The sequence below is a fragment of the Physeter macrocephalus genome, chromosome 8 (genome assembly GCF_002837175.3).
Source record: "Physeter macrocephalus isolate SW-GA chromosome 8, ASM283717v5, whole genome shotgun sequence".
NCBI classification, from domain to species: domain Eukaryota; kingdom Metazoa; phylum Chordata; class Mammalia; order Artiodactyla; family Physeteridae; genus Physeter; species Physeter macrocephalus.
Window position 1 is genome coordinate 133,964,137 of NC_041221.1, and position 20,562 is coordinate 133,984,698.

Genomic DNA, 20,562 nt, shown 5'->3' on the forward strand with positions numbered 1-20,562 from the left:
GGCCCGCATACCACAAAAAAAAAAAAAAAAAAAGTTACTGCAGATTGGTTTGTGTGTCAAGGTCCCACTTTAGACAACAAGTAACAGAGTGGCCAAGCCTGCCACAGGTCTGTATAAAAGCCACAACAGAAGGGGTCCTCCAGAGTTGTGGAAAGGGGAGCAGAGGTGGGCAACACGGGTTTTCTTCTCTTTGCTCCTTGTCCCCAAAAGTATGCCCAAGAACTCAATGAGCCATTTGACGTTAACTCAAGGTTAGAAAGAATGATCCACTTTTAGCTTAGCATCACACACGACTTCTGTTGGCAGCAAGTTAATCTTCAAAGTGGAAAGGGTCTTTCAGACCAGACCAAAAAGAAGATCTTTCTCCACACTTCTACCGATGCATAAGACATCCAACCTTCCCCAGGAGTGAGACCAGGCAGGGCAGAGATAGCTACTCATGGGGGATGTGAAGGACAGAAATTGATGGGCCTTGAGGAGGATGCAGAATAAAGGAGAAAAAGCAGAGCACTTTTTAATGGGGAAAGGGGACACGATGGAAATGCCCAGTGGGTCAGGGCACATGGTACACCGTCATCCTGACCTAAGGCTTCACATCCATGAAAAGAAGCCAGGGAAACATGCAAATAGGCAAGACAAACTACTCTCCTCATCTCCGCTACCATGTGGACTCAGTGCAGACTGGCAGACTACGCAAACCAGAAGTAAAAGCTTGATCAGCTAGCCTCTGGGAGGCTGAGTGGGCCTGATCACTTTCTTATGGGTTCTGCCCCCTTTCCCATCCCAAAGTGCTACAATTACACAGGGAAAGAGAAAAGGCCTCCCAGTGCATCCTCAAACGTGTAATGAACATCTGGCAGCCTCAGAGAGACCAGAATTCAAGAGCCAAGGTCCTGCAAAGTGAGAGAGTGGCAAGGACATATATACACTACCAAATGTAAAATAGATAGCTAGTGGGAAGCAGCCGCATAGCACAGGGAGATCAGCTCGGTGCTTTGTGTCCACCTAGAGGGGTGGGATAGGGAGGGTGGGGGGGAGATGAAAGAGGGAGGGGATATGGGGATATATGTATGCATATAGCTGATTCTCTTTGTTATACAGCAGAAACTAACACACCATTGTAAAGCAATTATACTCCAATAAAGATGCTAAAAAAAAACTGAAAAAAATTTTTTTAAAAAAGAGCCAAGGTCCTGGAATACAGAAGCTCACAAGCCAGGTGTGCCTCCAACAGGCAAAACAAGAACCCAGGGTGAGGAATATGCTCTCTAGTAAAAAGCTGTGTGGTGTGGGCTGTCACTGCTACAGAATTCAGAGGAGCAGGTCGTTAAAATCCGCTGTGCAGCATATGAAAAAGAAGTGAGTTGTGAACAAGGATCATCTTGTTGGAAGTAACGGCTACTACCCAAGACATGCGGCAAAACGAGATTCAAGGGAGAGTCACCAGCCCAACCATCCGGAGACTGTCAGTTCTTTGGGGGAACAGAAATATTCTTATGCTGCATTTTCCTGCTCCTCAGGGAAACAAAATCAAACAGTGTCTCTGATTCACAGTGCAGGCAATTTACCCTGATTCACAGGTAAATACACAACATCTCACACAAAAACTCCCTGTGGCCATTTATCTTGGCAAAAAATAATAAAAATCGTATGGTTTTTTAATATACCTGACTGGCTGTGATGATGCATCAGATTTCCTCAAGATATAAAAAACAATGTATGTGTTTGATTCTTTCTTCCTTCTCCTGGCACTGGCAAAGTCAAGTATCTAGAACCTGAGGCGCTCATGTCCTAGAATGTAAGCGCCACTGGGGCAGAGAATTTTGTCTCTGTCCCAGGGCCTCAGACAGTCCCTGTCACACTGATTCCTTAAATGAATGATGAAAAGAATGACCCCCCCCCATATGGCCCTCACCCTCCGCCTCATCCACCTGGACTACACCTCACATTAAAAAATCATCCTCATATGTTAAAAAAAAAAAAAAATCATCCTCATAAAAGGAACAACCATATCTCTAAGGCCAGCATTTCTCAACCTTGGTACAGTTGACACTGTGGGGTAGGGGGGCATGCAGGGAGTCATGTGCATGGTAGGATATTTAGCAACATCCCTGGCCTCTACTCACTAGATGCCAGTAGCACTGCCCCCCCCGCACCCCACCCCCAGTTGTAGCAATCAAAAATGTCTCCAGACATTGCCAAACGTCCCCTGGGAGCAAACTCTTCCCTAGTTGGGAATCACTGCTCTAGGCCTGCAGACAGCTCCCAAAGAGCTGACAGATGCAGAGAACTCACGTTTCCCATCTCCTGCACGATGCTGAGACAGCAGCCAGGGGAAACCCTTCTCCCTGCCTCTTCTGAGGTGAGCGCACCGGAAGGCCTGAGGTAGGAGGAAATACTGGCTAATGAAAGTCAGGCAGATGTCTTGAACACAAATGAAGACTGAGATGGGGGCCCCAGCCTTGCCTGTGTTCGACAGGAGAAATCATTTTACCACCAGGCTGGGAATGAAGTCGGTTTTTAATGATCTCCTCTCACCCTCGTCCACCACAAGGGTATGAAAACATCTATACGTTGTACCAGTAGCAGGGGGTCTGTCGGTAGCAATTTCACTTAGAATCGGCCTTGGAGCATCTGCTCCTGCTTCTAATTATGAACAAGGCTGGGATTTGTTAATATCTCCACAACAAGTTTAATGTCTCCACAACAAACTCAGGAGGGATCAGAGAAACATTCCTCCCACTTGGGACTCTTGCAGGCATCATCTTACCTGTATTAACTCAGTACCTGCACATTATCTTGGCATGCCAAGCTTCTATCACATTCTCCTTCTTTACCAAAAAAATCACTAATAGCCAATGCTGGCAAGGGTGCAATAAAACTTACCTTCCATAATTCTGGGGGTAGACTCAATACAACATGGTAACATACATCAATGGGCTTTAAAATGCAATGTCAGGACACCATGTATCTCTACTTCTGGGAATATATGGTAAGGAAATCTAACTGTTGAAAGGCTCATATGCCCAAATGTTCATCATATAATCATTTACATTAAGGAAAAATGGAAGCAACCAGTTGTTTACTGTCAGATATTTTAGTCTGGTATATTGCAGTATGTACAGTCAATGGACTAATTTATACCATTAAAATGTCATTTACAAACAACAGCATCATGCTATACTAAGATGTTTATGCTGTGTCATTAAATGAAAAAAGAGAGAGAGAGAGAGAAAAACATATCATATTAACAGCATGATATCAACCATGAAAATAAAAACTCTGACATTAAGACTTTGGGAAGCAAATAGACCTCCCCCCCACACACACACACACATAAATGTTAACAGTGACTGCATATGGGAAGGAAGTAAATTATTTCTCTTTTTCTGTATCGTCTAAATCCTCTTTCCAAATTAGCTCTGTCTTTCAACTAGGAAAAGAACAATTTAAAGTCAAAAGAACAAAACTCACAATAGAGCATAAATACATCCCCTCCATATTCCCTTTAACCTAGTTTTCCCCCCAGTGTTACAAAAGAACATTGTGTAAGTTTAAGGTACACAAGTGATTATTTGATTCACGTACATACTGTGAAATGATTACCAACCACAATAAAATTAGTTAACACATCCATCACCTCATATAATTACCACTTTGATGCTGTTGTTATGGTGAGAACATTTAAGATCTACTCTCCTAACAAGTTTCAAGTATACAATATAGTATTTTTACCTATAGTCACCATGCTACACATTAGATTCCCAGAATTTACTTGCCTTATAACTGGAAATTTGTGCCCTCTGACCAACATCTCCTTATTTCCTCCACCCCCTGGCAAATACCACTCTACTCTCTGTTTCTGTGAGTTTGGTTTTTCTAGACTCCATATAAATGATACCATACAGCAATTTTCTTTCTCTGACTGTTACATCACTTAGCATAACACCCTCAAGTTTCATCCATATTCTCCCAAATTGCAGAATTTCCTTTCTTTTTCATGGTTGAATAATATTCCATCGTGCATATATCCCATATTTTCTTTATTCATTCATGTATCTAGGGGCACTAAAGTTGTTTCTGTGTCTTGACTAGTGCAAATAATGCTACAATGAATGTAGGAGTGCAGATATCTCTTCAAGACAGTAGTTTCCTGGGTTTTCATGTAGGAGTTTTATGGTATCGGGTATTTTTGGGGAGGGGGGTTATAGTTGCTTTACAATGTTGGGTTAGTTTCTACTGTACAACAAAGTGAATCAGATATGTATATACATATATCCCCTCCCTCTTGGACCTCCCTCCCTCCCTCCCACCTACCCCCATCCCAACCATCTAGGTCACCACAGAGCACCGAGCTGAGCTCCCTGCACTATACATCAGGTTCCCACTAGCTATCTGTTTTACACATGGTAGTGTATATTTGTCAATCCCAATCTCCCAATTCATCTCACCCCTTCTCCCCCCACAGCCATGTCCACATGTGCATTCTCTACATCTGCATCTCTATTCCTGCCCTGCAAATAGGTTCATCTGTACCATTTTTTCTAGATTCCACATACATGCATTAATATACAATATTTGTTTTTCTCTTTCTGACTTACTTCATTCTGTATGACAGACTCTAGGTCCATCCACCTCATATATCCCCTCCCTCTTGGACCTCCCTCCCTCCCTCCCACCTACCCCCATCCCAACCATCTAGGTCACCACAGAGCACCGAGCTGAGCTCCCTGCACTATACATCAGGTTCCCACTAGCTATCTGTTTTACACATGGTAGTGTATATTTGTCAATCCCAATCTCCCAATTCATCTCACCCCTTCTCCCCCCACAGCCATGTCCACATGTGCATTCTCTACATCTGCATCTCTATTCCTGCCCTGCAAATAGGTTCATCTGTACCATTTTTTCTAGATTCCACATACATGCATTAATATACAATATTTGTTTTTCTCTTTCTGACTTACTTCATTCTGTATGACAGACTCTAGGTCCATCCACCTCTCTACAGGGAAGAAGCTCCTTGACATTGATCTTGGCAGGAATTTTTTGGATATGACACCAAAAGCACAAGCAACAAAACAAGTGGGACTACATCAAACTAAAAAGCTTCTACACAGCAAAAGAAACCATCAACAAAATGGAAAGGCAACCTATGAAATGGGAGAAAATACTTGCAAACCTTGTATTGGATAAGGGGTCAATATTCAAAATATATAAGAAACTCATACAACTCAATGACAAAACAAAACCTGATTAAAAAATAGGCTGAGGAACTGAATAGACATTTTTCCAAAGAAAACATTTAAATACCCAACAGGTTCATGAAAAGACGCTCAACAACAGTAATCATCAGGGAAATGCAAATCAAAACTATAGTGAGATATTACTGCACACCTGTTAGAGTGGCTGTTATCAAAAAAAGAAAAAAAAAACAAGAAATAGCAAGTGTTGGCGAGGATGTAGAAAAAAGGGAACCCTTGCTCATTGTTAGTGGGAACGTACACTGATTCTGCCACTATGGAAAACAGTGTGAATGGTTCATCAAAAAATTAAAAATAAAACTACCATATGATCTAGCAATCTCACTTCTGAGTATACAGCCAAAGGAAATGAAAACAGGAGTTAAAAAAGATATCTGCATTCCTATGTTTCTTACAGCATTATTCACAATAGCCAAGATATGGAAACAACCTAAGTGTCCATCAACAGATGACTGGATAAAGAAGATGCGGTGTATATATGCAATGGAATATATTCAACCATGAAAAATAAGGGAATCCTTCAATTCGTGACAACACAGGTGAAACGTGAGGGCATTATACTGAGATGTCAGAAAGAGAAAGATAAATACCATAAAATGTCACTTACATGTAGAATCTAAGAAAACTAAACTCACAGAAACAGAGTAGAATGGTGGTTACTAGGAGCTGGGGGGTGGGGGAATTTGGGAGATGTCATCAAAGGGTACATACAAACTTGCAACTAAAAGATGAATAAGTTCTGGAGATCTAATGCACAGCATAGTGATATAACCAACTGTATTATATACTTTGAAGTTGCTAAGAGCCTAGATCTTAAATGTTCTCACCACAAAAAAAATAATGATGATGATAAGTATGTGACATGATAGAGGTGTTAGCTAAAGCTACAGTGGTCATCATATTGCAATATATACATGTATCAAATCAACACTTTGTACATCTTAAACTTACATAATGTTAAATGTTAACTGTATCTCAATTTTTTAAAAGTGCACATAAACAGGAAAAAAAGACAGTAATTTCATTTCCTTCAGATATATTATCAAAAGTGGGATTGCTGGATCATGTGGTAGTTCAACTTTTAATTTTTTTGAGGAACCTTCATGTTCTCCATAGTGGCTACACCAATTTACAATTCCACCAACACTACACAAGGGATCCTTTTTCTCCACATCCTCACCAACACTTGTTATCGCTCGTTGTTTTGATGATAGCCATTCTAACAGGTGTGAGGTGAAAGCACATTGTGGTTTTGATTTACATTTCCCTGATAATTAGTGAGACTGAGCATCTTTTCATGTACCTGTTGGCCATTTGTATATCTTCTTTGGAAAAATGTCTGTTCAGGTCCCTTTCCCATTTTTCAATTGAATTTTTTTTTTTTTTTTTGGCTATTGAGTTATATGAGTTCCTTATATATTTTGGATATTAACCCCTTATCAGATAGATTGTCTACAAATATTTTCTCCCATTCCGTAGGCTGCTTTTTCATTTTGTTGATCATTTCTTTTGCTACAGAATCGTTTTAGTTTGATGTAGTCCCATGTGTTGACTTTTGCTTTTGTTGCTTATGCTTTTGGTGTCATATTCCAAAAATCACTGCCAAGACCAATGTCAAGGAGTTTTTCCCCGTTTTCTTCCAGGAGTTTTACAGTTTCAGGTCTTATGTTTAAGTCCTCGATCCATTTCTAGTTAATTTTTGTGAGTGGTATAAGATAGGGGTCCAATTTCATTTTTTTGCATGCAAATACCCAGTTTTCCCAACACCATTCATTGAAGAGACTATTTTTTCCCAACTGAGCTACCCTAGTTTATTTTTGTCCTTAGCACTTGCAACCAACTGTTGTATCTTAATCTGTGTATTGTTTTTCTCTCTCAACTAGAACATAGGCTCCATAAGGGTAGGCAAGTACCTGATACATAATAGATGCTCAGTACATTTTGGTTGAAATGGATTATGAATTAGATTATGAAATTTTTTTAGAAGTCTACAATCAGTAAAACAAAAATGTTGCTCCCAGTGGACTTTCATACACTAATGGAGGGAGAGTAACTGGCAGAAGTATTTTTGGAAAACTATTTAACCACATCTCTGAACACTGAACATTCACCTACCTTATGAGCAATGGATTCCACAGCTAGGTCTGCACCCGAAAAAATGTACACATAGATGCACCAGAAGACATGCCCAAGAAACTGCTATTCCATAACAACCAAAACCCAGAAACTACCAAAGTGTCCCTCCACAAAAGAATAGGGAAATAAGTTGTGGAGTATTTTCACAGCACTGAGAACGAACAAACTACAGCCACACATGACAATGTATCACAAACTTAATGCTGAGCAAAAGAATCCAGACACACACACAAAAATACATCCTTATGATATCATCTATAAAAGTATAAAAACAGGCAAAACTAATCTATAGTGTTGTAACTCAGGAGAGCTCTTCCCTGGGAGGGGGACAGGCAGTGAGTGTGGGGCTCACAAGACGGACTTCTCAGATGCTAGTAACATTCTGTCCCCTGACTGGGCTGCTGGATGTATGGTGTGTTCACCGCGTGAGAGCACATCAGGTGGCACGTGCATGACTGGTACCCTCACCCTGCACATCTTCCACTCCAGTGAAACATACTCCCTACCTATGCAGGGCTGCTGAGGACCAGGACTCTTCTGCGATTCTCTCTCCATTCGCTACAGGCCTTGACCTGGAGCCAGGACAAGGCTCAACACATCACGTTTCAGCATTTAGACACATCAAGTCCTGTCTCACCTAAATGCTCCACCTCGTCTGTATAGACCGACACCCTTTTGTTGCCAGTGTCTGGGTCCTAAACTCAGGCAAAATAGCAGGGGCCACTCCTGTATGTCAGTAAGAGTTGAATTAAGCTCATGTGGCTTGACCACCAGACAGATTCAGAGATGAAGGCTTATGTGACTTTCTCCCAGAAACATGGCCCAGGTCCCAAGGCCTCTGGCCTCTGGACATCCAGCTTGCCAGGACTGCTCTCGTCCCTTTGTAGACCAGGCCTTTCCCTTTGCAGAGGAACCCTCAATAGACACCAAGCACCTCTGTTTCTTCTCTTGGTCTTAGACAAGAGGGCTGTAGATTCCAGAGGACAGGGAGGATGTTTTACTCCATGCTACATCTTACTTGCCCAGCACAGGGCCTGGTACATAGTAGTCTGGCCAACGAGTATCTGTGATATGAACATAAGAATACATGAACAAACAAACAAAACTACTGAATCTGTGCACCAGGCTCTGGTTACTAGAAAGGTGAGGATCTAGGTTCAGGATGACCATGGAAAGAAAGAAATATTTTTTAAAACACATGCAAAGGTCTTTCTGAGGTAGGAGGAACTTTTAAACCACCAACTTAATCTTATTTTAAAAAATCACACAATTTATCTAACACCAGGAAAGACAGCATTATTTTACCTTTACCATGGATAGCATTTTCACTCATTTCATCTCATTCAAGATAGCTGGTCAAAGGTTACAGATCAGGTGCAGAGTCACAGCAAGGGTGGCCGGCTCAGACGGGAAGCAATGCCTTGGCCTGACGGAAGTACTGGACACACCAACCTCACCAAAGTCACAGAGGAATCAGCATGTCCCATGAGCACAGAAAGACCTGGAAACTTCCCAATTATCCCTTAACAATGGGGCTATTGAAACACTCCAAATAACCACACAAGTCTGTTCAATACACTTAACTATTTTCTTCCTCTTGGCAATAGTTTTGTCAATTGTAGGTGCCATTAATTAGACGAAATTCAGCAACACAGAGTAAAGCAAAGTTTGAGAGTTTGTTCAGTGGGCAACAAGAAATACTGCCATGTCTTGTTGATCCTCATAAATTTTCTAAACTTTGACAAGTCTTTGCTTTTATTGTTCCCTGATCTTTCCAAAATGATCTGGCCAACCAAGCATGAAGATTTACTATACCAAGAAGAGAGCTGCAGGTAGTACCACTGTCCAGCCCATATCCCTCAGACCTTCTCTGTGTTTCCAACTGATAGTACAGTCTTCCCTCTATATCCATGGATACAGAGCCCATGGATATGGAGGGCCACCCATACTATGCCATTTTATATAAGGAACTTGAGCATCTGTGGGGTTAGGTATCCACAGGGGGTCCTGGAACCAATCCCACGCTGATACCAAGGGATGACTGTTATCTGCATCTCTGTGCCTACCTCCTGTGAGAGTAAACACTGTTTACTACATCCACCATCTTCAATACCCACTTCTCCATAAACCAAAGCCAATGTCAGAGTCAGTGGAGTCAATGTCTTTCAGTTCATCTGTGCACAAAACATTATCAATCCTGCTAGAGAAGATGCAAAGTCAGACCAGAGTCGGCTGTAATCAGGCCCCTTTGGAGCCAGGAAATTTGCTGAGATGACCACCTGGGAGTTTGTCATGGAGAAGGTCCCACATCAATTCCACCAACCTCATGTGCATAAGCAGCCCTGATGCCCTAGAAGCAGTGACAAGTCAAATGTCTTTCTACTCCAGGAACACTTCATGACAATGGCTGCTGCTGAGACCTGTGCACATACACACATTGGAAAGCAAGCCCTTTCTTTCTATTGATGTCAGTGGTAGCCCTGTTGACATAAGGGGGAAATACAGCACTCATAATGATTTACTCCACATCTTCAAATGCTTATTTTGTCTAAACTTGTATTATTCATTGGCGCTAATGGTGTTGGCTATTAGGGATGAATAATAATTCTCCAGGGTTTTTCTGAAAATACAGTCTGAGAACCACCTGCATCCGAATCACCTGGATTGCTTATTTAAAATGCAGGTTCTTGGGTGCCACCCTTGACCTATTCAAGACTGCTCTGGACTAGGGGGCTAAGATCTGCATTTTAAACAAGCCCCACCAGTGATTTTTTTTTTTCAATATTATAAAGATGTAAGCCTGAGAACTGCTGCTCTAGCACCTTTCTCTGGGCATCTTCCCTTTTGTTTTGACCATGAAGGGTCATCAGCAAGTTGGCGTGGCCTTTCTTAGAACTGAGTTAAAGTGATTCCATTTACATAGCGGGAAAGGAAGGGTAGAGCTAAAATACAAAGTGGAGTCATTTGCTCTCTGCCTGTCTGTTTTCTCCATGCTTTATCTCTGCAAAGATTGCCTGGAACACCTGCAATAAGTTCTACTTCCCTGCTCCAATCATAGGTGCCAATGGACTTTGCATAAATTCCTGCTCACCCACCATATAATTATGCTGGGGAATGCTGATGGTGTCTTCTGTAGTGTGACGTGTCACAGATCACACAGGAAGAGTTTGCAAACTATTACAAATAATTGTATAATATGTCCTTCCTTCCTTCCTTCCCCACTGCACCAAAGAAAACTTCGTCCTAAAGGATCAAGGGAGAGGGTCTCCTGAGGGATATATTTGTATAGAATCCTAAGGAAAGCAACCCAGTGAAGTTAATTTGGACATCAGTGTTATCCTTCCAGGAGAGTCCCCAGTAATTCACATCACTAGTCTATGAACGCACCTTACCTCCTCCCTCAAAATACATCAACATCCTGACATCTGTCACAAGAACACTGGAAGGACCCAGGGGCTATGATGCCACATACTGTCCAGCCCTCCAACTGCATGCATGTCTAAACTCTGACCCTTGTATGTGGAAATCTTGGTTTCCATCTTTAGCTTCCAAGCCTGGCGCCCAGCTGGTTCTCAGAAATGGTAGCGGGCGGAGGTGGGTGGGGAGGAGGGCAAGGAGCAGTCCATATATACCAGTCTCGTTTTTGAAACAGAAACTTCACAAATCACTCTGTCCAAGAAATTCTATGGTACCCTGATTTCTAAAGAGCAGTGGGAACTGTAGGAGCTCTAAAGCCCAGGACACTTGACCACAGAGGGAAGGAGAAACTCATGGGCCCCAGACACCAGAGGAGCGGGAAGTATTTTTTAAAGGGGGAGGCAGGGCGAGGGCTATTTACACAACAGAGATGTCTGTGCCAGGACCTACAACCAGAAAATTTTAAAAAACGAACCACAGAGAACCGCAGACAGCCTTCCAGCCAGCAAGGAATAAAGACAGGCTCAAGGAAAATGGAACCAATTTCCCCAACATTTCTCCAAGACATGAGACAGAAAGCAACATCTATAGCTGTGTGTCAGCAACTCACTCATGCTCCCAGGGCCCAAGGTAAGAGAAGTGACCCTCAGAAATTGTATCAGAATCACAGGTACGCCAGTCACTGAAAGATCACGAAAACCCCACAAAGCAGGTATGATCGCTCCAGTTGTACAGATGAGGAAAGTGGTGCTGTAGCCAAGACCCGAGCTTATTCACGACAAGACTGGATGGTGAGCACAGGTTAAGAGGGGCCTCTTCACCAGGAAGAGCTTTTCACAGGTTCAGGGACTGTACCTGAATTGCAAAGGGGGTGAGCTTCTCTGTTAGGCTCACCCTGCCTCTCAACAGCACGGCCCATCTGTTGGTATCCATAATCAGTCAATTACTAACAGAATGAAAGACACGTGTCAAAAGCCAGCATGACCTACTGGGGCCAGCCCTCTACCAAGAACACCTCCTCCTCATCCTGGAGGTGTGCAAAATCCTGGTACGCAATAGTTCACTCCTTCATTCATTCGTTCACTCAAATTCAATCAAACATTCACTGAGCAGATTTCCGTGCTGGGCTCAGTGGTAAAGGTCTGGGGACAATGAGCTCTGTACATCAGAGCTATAACTAAAGGAGTTATAACGTTGTAAGGTCCTGCTTAGAGATAGGGCTTAAACCAAAAAAAAAAAAAAAAAAAAGATGTTTTTCAATGTGTGTGTAACCTAGAATTTCCACCTACCAAACACTATAAATGCACATGTGCCAGTAATTCTACAGGCTTTCCTTTCCCAGGGATTCATCAAGAGGTGTGCTTAAGTAATAATTCAAATCAGTAAAATGCTAACAGACCACCTACTGTGTGCAAGGCATGATAAGACTCAGGCTCTTACTTCAGGAAGAATACAACTATTAAAGAAGCTAAAATATAAATATATACAACCATAAATTGAGGAATAATGCATGAAAGTGTAATAGGAGTTGTTGATATTAATAAAAATAATAGCCTCCACTTAAGTATTAACACTTAATTGAGTATTAAGCCAGACACTTTGCTAACAGCTTCACTTATATTAGCCAATTTACTCTCCATGCCAACCCAGGGAGGCTGATCAACATAGTGGACTCCTGTGATGTTTGCCCGCAAGGCATCCATTTCCCCTTAAGAAACTACACTTTAACCTTCCTTTAACAATGAAATCCAATGGAGTCCCCACCACCATTCTATGCCCAGGTCCCAGGCCCCGCCCCAGGACTAGGCATGTACCCAGGCCCAGCCAATTAGCATATATTCTACCAACTTGGCCACACTGATTTACTGGAGAATGGGTGCATAATACAGGTAAATCTGACAAGTCTCAATTCTGGGACTTTTTTTTTTTTTTTTTGCAGTACGCGGGCCTCTCACCGCTGCGGCCTCTCCCGTTGCGGAGCACACGCTCCGGACGCGCAGCCTCAGCGGCCATGGCCCACGAGCCCAGCCGCTCCGCGGCATGTGGGATCCTCCCGGACCGGGACACGAACCCGCGGCCCGCTCCGCGGCATGTGGGACCCTCCCGGACCGGGACACGAACCCGCGTCCCCTGCATTGGCAGGCGGACTCTCAACCACTGCGCCACCAGGGAAGCCCCAATTCTGGGACTTTTGTGGCAATATGGAGACATAAAAATTACAGTATGTTATAAATGTGTAGTTGCCATGAGTCACCACATGGAACTAATCAGCCTGAGAACACAACCAACATAGGGGAAATAAAGCCCAAAGATGGGGGTGGGGAGATGGGGAAGTGGCAAGAAAATGATAAACATACACACACAAATCCGGTGGTGCAACCCGAGCCCAAGGATCCAGCCTTATCTAGATGCATAGTTTATCAGTGGAATTTTCAGTTACACAAGTGAGTAAGTTTTCTTTTCCATTTAAGCCAGCTTGGACTAGATTTCAGACACTTGCAGTTTGGAGTCCTCACCAATATAAAGTGATCATCCCCCACTTACTAAATGAGAAGTCAGGGATTCAGAGAGGACAAACAGCCTGAAACTAAATTAACTGTCTAAGGTTTTTCTTTTCGGTGGGGGGGGGGGCACAATGGTTGGGTGCACTGAGACCAGAAACCTGCAAAAGAGTCAGCCTGTCAATTGCTCAGAGGGGGGCACAATGATTGTGTGCACTGAGACCAGAAACCTGCAAAAGAGTCAGCCTGTCAATTGCTCAGAGCCTATGTTTCCCCTTCATCCACCAGTTCCAAGGTGGAAACACATGAGTAGCCCGGCTATGGTCCCTTTTCTGCATTGTGAGTTTATTTCTTGTTTACCTCTACCCAGAGGGAGTAGTCCTCTAGGGTCCTGGCTTTATCCAGGGGTCTATTAAACTCTTCCTTCTGGACACTGTCTTCTTTCTTAGTAGTGCACAAAAATGGTACACCTTACAATTGACGGCATCTTATATTGGAGGAAATATGACCAAAAACAAATACGTGTAACCTTGGGCAAATTATTCAATCTCTTACAGGAAATTTCTTCCATTTGTAATTATCTCACCTGGGGAGATGAGACCAAGTATGAGCTTGGGTCTGAGGAATTTCCTAAGGAATACAAAGTCACCTCCCCAGAGGAAAGGTAAAATGAGCCATCCTGAAGGTGTTCAAGTTTAGATATTGAGTGTGTTTGGTTTGAAATATACTACAATGAGTAAATGAGTAAGAAATGATTTATTATAAAATATTTAACTACTAACATTACTGTGTCTCCCCAAGTGAGATAAAATAATTGAGCTAATGTTTATGTCCCACTCTTCCAAGGGAGGGGTACAGGTCTGATGATCCATTTGGGACCAGTTCTTGCTTTTGACAATAATCTCATCAGTATACAGGAGAGTACTTATCCTCCTAGCAATCCAGTTCTGCTGAAGCACTGTGGAGGCAGGGTTGGGAGGCCCAGGAGACACAGGGGAACTCAGCCTGGGAGGGTCAACTGGGGCAAAAGCTCTGCCATCCTTGCCAGGCAAAAACTAGGTTCTCTCTACAAGGGCAAACTGAAGGTTAGGACAGAAAATACAAGAATGGTCTTAGGGTTATCAACTTTTAAACTGTCCCTTTATAATGATTCCTGTGAAATAATTATTTCTATCAGTGGTCGTCTAGTACAGGGGATTTAAGATAGTGAGTTCATTAAAGAAAGTCAGGATGACAAACTCATTTAATTCTCCTTGAACCTGTTTAATCAAAATGATTTTCTGCTACTCTCTATTACAAGCCGAGTTTCTGTGGTGACAGATTAATGACTGATCCACTAAGCCACATCACCTCTCTTGTCACCAACCCCACCGACTAAGCCAGCCACCATTCTGTCAACAAGCCTCACTTGCCCTTGAAACTCATTATAGCTGAGACGTTAAGATCAAATGAGCAGATCAGATGCTCACTGCCACCCCAGTACTGCTACAGAGACCACCAAATCCCACAGCATGTGCACAAGAAGGAAAAAAGCACGTGGGCTGGTCCTGTGGTCTCATTAGAATTACAAACTCAGGTCATTCCAGAATAAGATAAATGCCAGCCAAGGCAACACTTGAGTCTTCGGGCCTGCTAAAGGTAATTATTCCGGAGTTAAATATCAGGGCTAGTTTCATGAGTGCAAAAGAAAGAAAATGTCATGTTTGGTGTAAACAACAATATTATTTTAATCAAATCAGAAGCTCATTATTAGCAGAAGATAAGGCCTGATGTGACCCCTGATGTGACTCCCAATAAGCTGTGTCCAGCGCCTGGCTTCCTACTCCACTTTGTCTCAACCTAAGGCTCTTCACTGATTTCCCTCAGACATAAAGCAGCAAAGACTTGCAGTGTGATACCAGCGGAGGCTCACAGCCAAAATCCACTCCACTCTTGATGGGCTGCAGTGCAAGAGTCTCGCAAGAGCCTAGAGTCAGACTGCCTGGGTCCAGTCCAGCTACTCCACAGCCCAGCTCTGTGGGCAAGAGACTTCACCTCCCAGTAAATAAGAACAACAGTACTTCTCTCCTAGAATCGTTATGAATATTAAATGAGATACTGTATGTAAAGTACTTTAAACAATGCCTGGCATACTAAGTGCCGGATAAATGTTAGGTATCATCTATTTCTGCAATGTTTTCTTTTTTAAAATTTCAACCAGCATATATTACCTTTATAAGAAAAAACCTTTTAAAAAAGAAAACAGAATAAGAAAGAAATATTGACAGCGTAAATTAAAGGATTTCATCCAGTAGACAAGTGGTTACCTGAGAGAAGAGATCTCATTTATTTGACTTGCTCACCCTTTTGGCCACTGCCTAGCACATGGTAGACAGTCAAATATTTGCTGGAATGAATGGATGTACAAATGAATGTGGGAATTAACAGAGGAAATTTCCTTAGAGTAATGGTTATGCAAAGCCAAATGAGAGTCAGAAAAAATCAGGAAAATGCTTGTGGCATCCTGATCCCTCAACCTCAAACCACAGAGGAGTTAAAAGCACGCCAGTAGGAGCAGCTGGAGGTGGGAAATTACTGTACAACTTAAAGCAAACATCTGCCTTCTTTATCTTCTCCTTCTTAATACTATATCTGTGCAAAAGTCTGGGTCTCCATCTGGCCAAAACAGCCCAACTGCTAGTCTTTATAAAAGAATAATGACCAAACTAACAGGCCACCAGTACATTTAGGAGCAAACATCTGTATGTTGTTATATTCCTCCTGGCTCCATTGCTCCAGGCAACAAGCCAGAGAGTAGTTGTGAAAGTTTTACTTCTGGAAAGAAGGCGACAGATCATTTGTGTATCTAGAACAACAGGACCTCTTCAAAGCATTAAGTAGGGGGTATCAGGTCATCTCTGGCAACATCACAGCACACTCAACAGGCAGGGGAACACGGAGCACACGGCCCACCACCATTTCCATTTCAAATTTAGCCAATAACCACCGCCAATGGGTATCATCAACTCTCTAAAAGGAGACCTTAGTTTTCAGTTTCACAAGTTCAAAAATCCCTTCTAGGGCTTCCCTGGTGGCGCGGTGGTTGGGAGTCCGCCTGCCTGCGGGGGACGCGGGTTCGTGCCCCGGTACGGGGGGATTCCGCGTGCCGCGGAGCGGCTGGGCCCGTGAGCCGTGGCCGCTGGGCCTGCGCGTCCGGAGCCTGTGCTCCGCAACGCGAGAGGCCGCAGCGGTGAGAGGCCCGCGTACCGAGAAAAAAAAAAAAAAAAAGTAAAAATCATTCTTGGCTCAGGAGCCGTACAAAAATAGGCAGTGAGCTGATCTGGCCCAGGGCCCTTAGCCTGCTGGCCCCTGGTTTATGGTTTATGTAATTATGAGAGGCCCGCGTACCACAGAAAAAAAAAAAAAAAAAAAAATCCCTTCTAAATATCTCTCCCCCAAATGCAAAAAAAGTGACAAGTCAGGGGAAAGGCAAGAAGTTTTCTTTCACGGTGAATTTCAAAAACTCACCAGCATCATAACAATCTCAGGGCCCGGTCTTTCAAAGTTATCGGTGGTTTCCACAAAACTCAAAAACAACAGCAGAGAAGCTGAGCTTTGCTAACCTCAAGCAAGGCCTGGCTCAGTGAAAAACGACCAGGCTGGCTGAGCAATGACATCATTAGCTGGGGCTTTACCGACTGTCCACTGAACTACTGGCTCCTGTAGGAAGCAACTTTTAGTCCCTGGTCCCAGGGGACCGAGGCTCTGTGGTCATTCCAAGTAAAAGGCCCAGCTGAAGACACTTGGACTTGGCCTAAAAGAGCATCTAGTTTGCATTTCACAACACTTTAAAGAGGTTAATGGCATTAAATTATGTCTGACCCACAGCTAGCAACAGAAGACTCCAGGAAGCATATAAAATGGTTGATGACTGAAGATATTTGTGATTTTGAAGCATTTTGGATGTTTTTAAAATAGTATGCTGGATTAAATTATCATTTTAAAAGAATATATGCTGCTAAAAATATTAGTTTAACACCTAAAATTGCTCCAGAAACAAAAAAGCAGTGCATTTGAACATAGAAGCTTTTCTCTTTCTGTTAAGCTTTGGACATTTTTACAAGGCAGAACTTCCTAATCATTTTAAGAATTACCTAGAATGTTCATTTAAAATATGGATTCCCAGCACTCATCCCAGAACTATAGAATCAGAATCTCTGAGGAGGAAGGAGGTGAGTGTGGGTGCTACAGTTTAACAAGCACCCCAGGTGAGAGCTTCACGATCAGCCGGGTTTGTATCAATAAAAACACTGATCCAAGAATTTAAAATGTCACCATTTGCAAGGAAGATGAGAAGTGAAGAAAAGCCCAATCTTTCAAAATTTAAATCTGAATGGGAAACAAGAATAATTCCATATTTAGGATACACCAAGACTAGAAAACCTTGAACAGACACAAAAGCAGAGTAAACCTTTCCATACCCAAAGACCAAAAAGCACAGCCGCTTTCCATCTGACCCAGCTGCCACGCGAACCAAGGAGTGTGCAAAGGGGCCCTTGTCCTCCACACCTGGCCCAATTCTCCAGCTCCAGCCGAGTTAAGCCTCTGCCCTGTTCCTCAACTCTGTCTAAAATGTAATGGCAAAAGAAAGAAAAAAGCAAGATAATTCCTACCCTATATGAGTCTGGGAATGGAAGCTTCCTTGGGGCATCTTTTGGGCATCTTGGCCATCTTTTTCAGCTACAGGCAAAGGCAGTCAGTGCAGGGCTCCTTGGAGCGGAACCAAAAGGGGATCGAAGATGGTTAACAGACTAGATCAGGGACAGGGGGACGTGTGGCAGGGATCTCATGGTGCAGGGTGGTGGGGGGAGCAGTAAGCCCTCAAATAACTTGTTCAATGAAAGTGTTTGATAGCCTCTTTCAAGGAAAAGACCATCAACTAGAGGGAGAGGGAAGAGGAACAGAGAGAAGAGAGATAAGTAAGCCCCCACTCAAGGTCTAGGCTCCTGTGGAATGGGACCTGGAGAGGTGCTCTTAAGAAAGTCCTAGAAGACACCTGGATTCATTGGATTCCTCAGGCCCTCCCTCTGCAAGGACTGGGCATGCTGGGCATGGGGCTAAGAGGAGTCCAGTGTAGGAGGTGACTCGCAAACATCTCCCACCTCAAGGAGCCCTGTGCCAAAAACAGGGGCTCGGTGGTATGGGTCTCTCCCAAAGGCAGGAGTTCCCGATGTTAAGTATCATCAAAGTTTTTCCTAGTCCTCTAGAAGCGCAAGGCCCCAGCCACCTGGGGCGGCCTTTGAAAGAGCTGGCAGCAGCTCCCACAGCACAGAGGGGATGCCATCTGCTGGAAAGACTGCGTCAGGTGCCTCTCGTCCGGCAGCCTCTGGGGCGTACCTGGGGAGCAGCAGCCAGGCTGAGGCAGAAACAGGCAGCAGATTGCCTCTGGGTGCCCAGGAATAACTTTCTCCCCTCCTACAGCTCCCTCAGAGGAGCAATCCTCTGCCACCCAGGATCCCCCTCACGGCGGTGGACCAACTCCACGAGGTGCCTCCTCCCTTTCCCTTCCCCTAAAGACGCCAAGGGTCAAAACCACCATGCTCCCACCCAACATTTTATCAGGCCTGTGGCCATGACTCTCCGAACCTCCTGGGACACCTGCCTCCCTACTCAATGAGCTGGGCTCACCCCAAACCTAACCTCTGCAGCAGGCATTCTTCTGGAACACCCTAGAGATGGTCTAAATCGCCACTGCCTAGGGAGGTCTTCCAGGGGGCTTGGCAAAGTCAGCGATCAGCGTTAGGAGATCTCAGAAGCTTAGGAGCCTCTCCCTCCACAGCTGCTCGTTATTTACACCATGTTTAGTAGTCACCTCCCCCAGTCTGACAAATACACACACCTGGGCCACAGGTAACAGGCGGAGAGCATCAAGCCTTCGAAGTTCTCTTTAAAGTTCCCCTCAGGCAAGATGAAGCCCAGGAACCCCGAACCGACAAGCTGCCTGCGAAGTCTGCCCCAGTGCCCTCCCCACCCCCTCCGAGAGACTCCCCCACCCCCCGCAGGGCCCGGCGGCGGCTGTACTCACGTCTCGAAAGCGGTTCCAGTACTTGTCCCGGTCGTACTGGGAGACTGTGCTCAGCCACTGGTCATTGTCCAGGAAATTGCCATTGTTGGGGCCCGCGCCTCCTGCGAGCGCGTCCAGGTGCCGGCTCTCGACTTGGAGGAAGCACCACGCCGCGGCGGCCGCCGCGAGCACCACGATCGCTGGCATCTGCGGGGCAGGGGCACGCGGGGGCGGTGAGCGGGAGGCCAGGGCGGTGGCGAGCCCCGCGCCGGGCGCCCAGGGCTGAGCGCCTCCGCCACCGGCCCCCGCTGTCGGCGTGGGGGGATCTCCCAGCAGGGACAGGGTCAGCCCTCGCACACCTGGGGCGGATCTACAGACCTAGGGACCCCGCTCATGAATGGGGGACTCAGTTACAAATGAAGAGGCTGCGTCACAAATTAGGGGCCGCTATCAAACTACAGAGGACCTTGTCATCTATTCTCCGGGTGCTCCACTGGCTGCCACTCTCGGATAGGGGCTTCAGTACCCCTCCCCAAAAAACGGAGAGCCCTCGATCCGCAAGCGGCACTCCCAGAGACGGTGCCCAGAGCCCCGGGGTAGGGAGACGGGGAAGAGGGCTCCGAGCAGCAGTCCAGGCTCCGGTTGAATGGGGTGGGGGGGGTCTCCCCTCGCCCACCCTGCCGCCTCGGGGAAAGAGGGGCGCGCGGAGATAGCCCCAGGCCCTGACCCGCCAGCCCCCAGGTGGCCGCGGGGAGATCCCAACTACGCCAAGTTGGGGCGCGGGGTTCTGTGGGACACGTACCTTGGGGCCCGGCCCGGGTCCCCGCGTCCGAGTTGCTCAAGCTCCTGTGGTGCGGTCGCCGAGAAGGCTGATCGGCGGGCTCGCTCCCCTGCGCTCCTGCCACCCGCCGCCCAGAGTCCTGACGCTTTGTGAGCCCGCAGCGCTCTGGCTCCGCTCGCTCGCTCGCAGGCTCGCTCGGGCGCGGCGTCCGCGGGCGGAGGAGCCCGAGCGCACGAGCCGAGGCCTCTGGCGACCCCTGGCGGCTGCGCGCTGCTGTGGGGCGCGCCTAAAAGCCCCGCCGCCCCTGGTCCAGCTGCCAGGGATCTGGTTAGCCACATCTCAATGCAGGGGTGAAATAAGCTGTCAGGCCCAAGTTGGTGAGAGACAGCTGAGGACACTGAGGATCAAGGCCAAGAAGAG

The 20,562-nt window shown here is 45.2% G+C and overlaps 1 protein-coding gene across 2 annotated transcripts in view; it reads right to left on the bottom strand.

Moving 5' to 3' along the window:
- The window catches only part of SPOCK1 (SPARC (osteonectin), cwcv and kazal like domains proteoglycan 1), a 560,476-nt gene extending 540,146 nt beyond the window's left edge, over positions 1-20,330 (bottom strand). The window contains exons 1-2 of one of the 2 annotated variants that reach the window (XM_024121302.3): positions 20,164-20,330; positions 19,383-19,568 (exon numbers count right to left, since the gene is read on the bottom strand). In XM_024121302.3, the coding sequence (XP_023977070.1) occupies positions 19,383-19,568 (186 nt within the window). In that variant the 5' untranslated portion in view covers positions 20,164-20,330. The remainder of the gene's footprint in view (positions 1-19,382; positions 19,569-20,163) is intronic. The other variant, XM_024121312.3, reaches the window with a different exon arrangement.
- Between the last annotated feature and the right edge of the window lie 232 nt (positions 20,331-20,562).